This window comes from Silene latifolia, chromosome 5 (genome assembly GCF_048544455.1).
Source record: "Silene latifolia isolate original U9 population chromosome 5, ASM4854445v1, whole genome shotgun sequence".
Classification (NCBI taxonomy): Eukaryota; Viridiplantae; Streptophyta; class Magnoliopsida; order Caryophyllales; family Caryophyllaceae; genus Silene; species Silene latifolia.
Window position 1 is genome coordinate 31,356,262 of NC_133530.1, and position 7,012 is coordinate 31,363,273.

At 33.2% G+C, this 7,012-nt stretch overlaps 1 protein-coding gene across 1 annotated transcript; it reads left to right on the forward strand.

Moving 5' to 3' along the window:
- The first annotated feature begins 1,094 nt into the window (after window positions 1-1,094).
- On the forward strand, window positions 1,095-3,127 carry LOC141657180 (anthocyanidin 3-O-glucosyltransferase UFGT-like). Its single transcript, XM_074464330.1, has 3 exons — window positions 1,095-1,685; window positions 1,780-2,234; window positions 2,471-3,127. Exons 1-3 carry the CDS (start codon window positions 1,199-1,201, stop codon window positions 2,897-2,899), a joined length of 1,371 nt encoding a protein of 456 aa, XP_074320431.1. The 5' UTR covers window positions 1,095-1,198; the 3' UTR covers window positions 2,900-3,127.
- Window positions 3,128-7,012: the final 3,885 nt, after the last annotated feature.

Below are 7,012 nucleotides of genomic sequence, written 5' to 3' on the forward strand. Positions count from 1 at the left end.
ACATTATTAAAATAGTTGTGAGATGTCACAAGACATTGGAAAAGATTGATAATTGAAAAATAGCTATTCTTGCTTGTGACAATTACATGACGTGTGATATCTCACAACACTAAAACCCTTTTCTTTTTATAACATTATTAAAATAGTTGTGACTTGTGAATAGGCCTGTTAAACGGGCCGGGTGGGTAGGTCAGAAGGGTCGGGTGACGAGGGTCAGGTCAAATACGAGCCAGGTTGTATAGGATATGGGCCAAGTTAGAGTTAGAAAGCGGATCAAAAAATAGTTTATGACACCTTTTTCTAACATTTTTTAACTCGAAAATATTTTTTATTATATTTAATATGTAATATATTAATATTAAATATTCAATTATTATATTTAATATTAATATATTAATCATATTAAATGGTTAAATTAATTATATTGACACAATTATAGAATTTTAAGTTATTTTAATAATTGTTTATTATTAAACGTTACAAAAATTACATAATATTGGTTATTTTAATTGTTTTTGTAATTTAAAGTACCAAATCTAATTATCTTATTATTATTATTTTAAATATAATAAATTAATATTAATTTTTTAATAAAATTCTTGAGTTATCTTTAACCCAGCGGGTTGGCCCTTTTTGGTCAGGTTTCGACCTTAAATTAACGGTTCATTTTGGGTTCGAGTCGAGATTTTTCGGGTCTTGACACTAGAAAAAAAGGTCAGGACTCGAGAGGGTCAGGTTAGAATTTGACAGGTCTAGTTGTGAGACGCTACAAGCCATTGAAAAAGATTGATAATCGAAAAAATTAATAATTGAAACATAGGTATTCTTATTTGTGACGATTACAAGCTTGTTAAGTTTCGCAAACCTCTTTTTCTTTTTAACATTGTTAAACTAATTATGAGACGTCACAACCTTGTAACAATCCGATTTGTGATTGGTAAATGATACTCTTAAAAAAACTTAGTTGAGTATGGAAATAATTCACAGGAACGGGGGTTGCCCAACTTACCACATGCCTTAGTCATAATGCCACACTAGTACTAGTACGTCCCAACCACCAGTCTTCTACTCAACTCTATTCTCTTTTAAGTCTTAAACTTACTCTTCACTCTGCTTACCTTTCATTTCCTTATAAATTCATTCTCATTGATTTTCTTATTTCTGCATCTTACTCCATACATTTCATTCCAATCACACAATGTCAATGAATGGTAGCAACACCGACTGTCGACATGTTGCCGTGTTTCCATTCCCATTTGGAACCCATGCTGCGCCCCTCTTCAACATCACCCGAAAATTAGCCTCATTTGCACCTACTGTCATTTTCTCATTTTTCAACACTCCACAGTCGAACGACAAGGTTTTCAACGATAAGTTGTCTAACATTAAGCGATATGATGTGTGGGATGGGGTGCCAGAAGGGTATGTTTTCAAGGGCAGGCCTCAAGAAGACATTGAGCTCTTCATGCTGGTAGCACCGGACACTTTAAAGGAGGCGGTAGCCAAAGCCGAGGCAGAGACAGGAAGGAGTGTGAGTTGCGTATTAGGGGATGCTTTTCTGTGGTTTCAGGAGGATTTAGCGAAACAGAAAGGAGTTCCGTGGGTCACCACCTACATGTCCGAGGAGCATTCGCTTTTAGCTCATCTTTATACCGATCTTATAAGGGAGAAAATTGGGATTCACGGTATAAATTCCAGAAAAGTATATTTTACTGTCTAAATGCGTACACAGTTACGCGTTAGTATTGATCTGTGTTTTTTTGTCGATGTGATATGCAGATACAGCTGAAGAAAGGAAAGATGAGATGCTGGATTTTATTCCTGGGATGTCAAAGTTCCGAGTACAAGACTTGCCAATGGGAATTGTAACCGGAAATCTGGAATCCTCATTTTCGAGACTGCTTCACCAAATGGGTCTGGCATTACCGCGTGCATCTGCAGTTTGCATAAGTTCCTGTGATGAACTAGACCCTGTCGTAACGAATCACCTAAAGGCTAAGTTTAACCAGCTACTCAATGTCGGACCTCTGAGTCTAATTATGCAACCTAATTCAGTAGGTGAAGACCCGAGCAACTGTCTGGCTTGGCTTGATAAACAGGAGGCTGATAGTTCTGTTGCATATATCAGTTTTGGTTCAGTTGCGCGGCCTGATGCAACTGAGATTGCAGCACTCGCGCAAGCATTGGAGACATCCCATGTCAAGTTTCTGTGGTCCATTAAAGACCATCTTAAGGTTTGTTTTTCCGAGGAAAATAAGCTAGTCATTTTATTTTGGTGTAAAAGAGTTTGCTCCATTCTCATTGGCAGAGATCGAACCCTAGACCTCATGATTAAGGGATGAGGTGAGCAACCACCACACCAAACTCATTTGGTTGGAAAATAAGCTAATCATTGAAGCAATAGATTTACGGTTCTTTTTCGACATTTGGATTTTTCGTTCATTATAACTCGTATGGCAATTGAAAACAGGTACATTTGCCGGATGGGTTTATTGAAAAAAACAAGGAAAAAGGGATGGTGGCAGCGTGGGTACCGCAGGCAGCTGTTTTGGCACATAAGGCAGTGGGGGTATTCATAACACATTTCGGACATAACTCAATTATGGAAAGTGTAGCTTCTGAGGTCCCGATGATTGGACGACCATTCATCGGGGAACAGAAGTTGAATGGACGACTAGTTGAGGCCATGTGGGGTATTGGTCTGGTAGTTGAAGGCGGTGTGTTTACAAAAGAGGGTGTCATCGAAAGCTTGAATAAAATACTTGAGAGTGTTCAAGGGGAGAAAATGAGGGAGAATATCAGAGGGCTTCGAGTTTTGGTGGACAAAGCAATCGGTCCAGACGGAAGCTGTAACACAAACTTCAAACATTTGCTAGACATAGTAACCAACACTGTATAACAACCAGCTTGCAAAGAATATGTTTTCGTCCTCTCGTCTGTGCTCCTCGTTCAACTAAGCAGGGACCGAGAGATTCCAGCAATGTTGATCTTCAGATCTCATGCAATAATAACTACATCTTTATTGTATTTGATATCATCTTTGTAGTCGAAAAACAAATGTTAGGAGATTATATTACCACATATTGTACGAATAATATCAATGTTATGGAAGAAGTATATTACTTTACCGAAATTAGGAAATATTATGATTATGTTTAGATATTTGGAATAGTATAAATATGGTACTATAAATATTGTACAATCACTATGTTTAATAGTAGAGTTTGAATTCTACACCATTTAACTGGTGGTATAGTCTACTAATTGTAGACTCGACCGAGGAAAAGACATGGATGTTGTTTTGTGCATAATAAGAAGCTTTGCAAATTAAAATGGAATGCTTAGATACTACGATTATCAGTTTGACTAAAATACGCGCGACTTTTTCGGTTTAACTTTTTTTACTCAAATTATAATACAAGCATGAGAAATATGAAACATTATTAAGTTGCCAATTGAAAATCTATAAGTTATTAGAATTAAGTCCCTTTATTATGGGGTAGATGTTTTGTACTCCGTATTGAAATATAATGGGGATGAGTTACTAACTTACCCATAACTTAAAGCACCAAAAAAAGGCTGCCAAAAAAAAAAAAAAAAAAAAAAAAAAAACACCAAAAAAAAAACTTACCCATAACTTACTACTACATTGATAAGGTATTGGATATAGTAAAGTTACATGAGAGTTATAGCTTGTTATTTTAGCTATAAAAGACAAATGCTATGTAATTTGTATCCTCATATTAAGTGATTAATAAAATTTCTAGAATTTCTAGTGCGACTATAGTGAGGACGTAGCCAATTTGGTGAATCTCGTAAATATTGTTTCCTTGTTATTTTTTCGATTCTTATTATCTTTATTATTGTGTGTGATCATACCAAAAATCCCTATATAAGTAATTAAAAAATTAAGAATTTAATAATTAGTGCTTTATTTTTGGAGCATTATATATCTATTCTATAGATGGGTAGTACGGGGTAATTAATGTTCCATTATCATAATCAAGTAATCAAACGGATGACATGAAACAGAAGCTCATTAGCATGAGAATCCCAGACAAAAAAAAAAATTAAGAACTTATATTATACCGCATGAATTGCACGGATTATAATAATTAATTAGAGCTCTATATATGGAGCATTATATATATATTCTATATTATAAGTAGTAATTAATGACGTAAGACAGTAAATATTAGCTCATTAGCATTAGAATCCCAGCGAAATCCAACGATGTTGTCTGGTTTAAGTTTTCTACGAACAAAATTATGTCTCCAACCATTAGTAAGAACAAAATTCCCGGACTGAATTCGCTTTAGTGTGGCCGTGAAATGTAGCTGGTCGTCCCAATCCAATACATTCATAGTAAACCCGTTTTGCGACTCGGCTTGGTTTCGACTAACATTGTCAAGCCATGCAAGTATGTGATCCCTCACCTCTTGTCCGTCTAAAATAAGTCCCGAGTTTCCAACATCTCCTAAAGTTATTGTTTTTCTAATGTCCCACAACGACATAACGACAGCTCGGATAATTTCCCCCTCGTGTACTAAAGACAACGTAATGGGTAAACACAATGGATGTTTGTTACGAGATTAATTGTATGATTTAATAGTTCCTAGTTAAGGTATTTATAGTGTAGACATTATAAACCCTACAATATATTACCAGAAATCTTGGACTTTGCTATATGCCTATATTATAGCTACAATTTATTTACTTAGGGGTTGTTTGGTTACCCATTCTAAAACACATGAATTGTAATTCATGGGATTTGCAAAATGGGGGAGTTGTTTGTTTGCCCCAAATCACATGAATTGAAGTTCCATAGGAACTCCAATTCCTTCATGATGTGGGAAGTTGCTTACCTAGGCCCCCCTAGGTAAGTGGAAATTCCTGTGGAATTCACTTCCCACATTCCAACCAAACAAGTTTTTCCAATTTCATGTGATTTATAAAATCATGGGATCTCTCAATTCCTTGGAACTTCGATTCCCTTAGCGAACCAAACGACCCCTTAGTTTACGATTTTTCCAAATGTGTGCTATAAGGCACACATTAATAAACGAAATATGCAAAGATTTACAAGATTTCTCACTAATTACATTCCCATGAGAATATGTTGTAAATCTTCTCATATTCAGTTTATTAATGTTTATGAAGAATCCTCGATTTGTAACAATTAAATAAATTAAATGGTTACCATATCTTTGTTACAAAAATCTTAAGAAATATTATGAAACTACCTACCATTAATAGAAAGAATAAAAATATTTCATAAGAATTTACTTTCGTTATTTGCATTCTTACATATTGAAATAATCTTGATACAATTAAATTCTAACCAAATATTTGTCAAAACGGCTGTGAGCAACTCCCCTTTAGAAAATTGATATTTTTTGGTGCTAAAATACTTTGATTCAATACGCAATAACATTCCAATATAGTTAAAATCTTGCCTAAAACTTTTAGTCTATAAAGAATATACGATCTCACACATTTTCTCATCAAAATATATATTCTTAAGTAAATTCATTTACTAAATAAGGAAACTTCTAATTATAATTTATTTCATTAAATTATTATCTTCTATTAAAAATAATCTTTTCATCAAATTATATTATTTATACTAAACTTTAAATTATGGAGCAATATTTAAACAAAATAAATATAAATTGATATAAAATATAAATTCTTAAATCTTTTATAGATACTATGACTTCGTTTGGTAAAACTAGATGAAAAGCTACCTGAAAAGGTAGGTGAAAATTTACGACCTAAAAAGGTACCTGATTTTTATTAAAAATGTTTGGAATACTAGAAGAAAATGTAATTTTTTTCACTATTATTGCACAAATTTTCAACATGTTTCAAAATGACGGAAACAATAATTAAAATATCATGATAACGTAAAAAAATATATATATATATATCAAACAGTATATATCAGAAAAATGTATTTTATGAATACGAAGTAAGTTTTCTACTTCGTATTAAACCATACATAAAAATAGTTAATTAAATTGCACCCTGAATTAAAGTATTGATATTATCACGGTTCACGGACGCTTTTTATTTCCGTAGAAACTCTTTAATTGGGTTTATTTGAGATCATAATATAAAAAATAATAATATTGGAGTAATATATAAAAAGTTGAAGGGTAAAAAAGGTAAGCAAAATATAATCAGGTACCTAAAATCTCAAATGCTACCTTAGGTAGCATTTCATTTCAGGTACTTTTTTTGCTATAAAATGCTACTTGTCAAGCGCATTCAAGAAAATAAGTTACCTGAATTTTTTGTCAAAAAAGCTACTTCGATGAAAAAAGGTATCTAAAATGCGCTACCAAACAAAGCCTATTTATTAGATAACAACTTGATTTATATTCCATATAAAAACAAAATCGTAGGGGTAAACAAATTTAGGTCCGGACCGGACCATTTAGTCTGGACCAAACCCGGACCGAACTATTTTGGTCCGGTCCTCATTTTTTCAAGGTTTGGTTTTCGGTCCAATCCGTTCCAAGATCGGTTAATTTAGGTCAGACCGAATGGACCAAATTTCAAGTTTTTAATGACGCAAAATTAAAATATTATTATGAAATTAATATTTTATCTTCAAAAGACATTATAAATTAGTATTGTCAATTATTTTCATAAAAAGAGTCGTTTAATTATTTAAATGCATTTTATTTAGCGGAATTAAAATGTAATTATCGTATACGAAATAGTGAAAAAAACGAATTTTAGCTCCATTTCGGTCTAAGACCGAACCGGACCAAATATTTCGGGTTTGGTCCGGTCCAAGACCGAAAGTTTTAGGTCCGGTCTTCGGTCCACTAAATTTATTTTTTTCGGTCTTCGGTCCGGTGTTGGACCGATTCTCAGCCCTACAAAATTGTACTCCCTCCAAATTTTAATATTCTTTCCATTTCTTTAAATATTTTAGCTTTATGGTATAAAACTTTTTCAATTAAAATACGATATTTTGATTTATATTCCATATAAAAACAGT

Excerpts from the sequence above, each read along its gene's own strand:
- LOC141657180 (XM_074464330.1), top strand. The coding sequence starts at position 1,199 with ATGTCAATGAATGGTAGCAACACCGACTGTCGACATGTTGCCGTGTTT. Across the intron at positions 1,686-1,779 it reads GGAGAAAATTGGGATTCACG|ATACAGCTGAAGAAAGGAAA; the intron begins GTATAAATTCCA and ends TGTGATATGCAG. Across the intron at positions 2,235-2,470 it reads CCATTAAAGACCATCTTAAG|GTACATTTGCCGGATGGGTT; the intron begins GTTTGTTTTTCC and ends AATTGAAAACAG.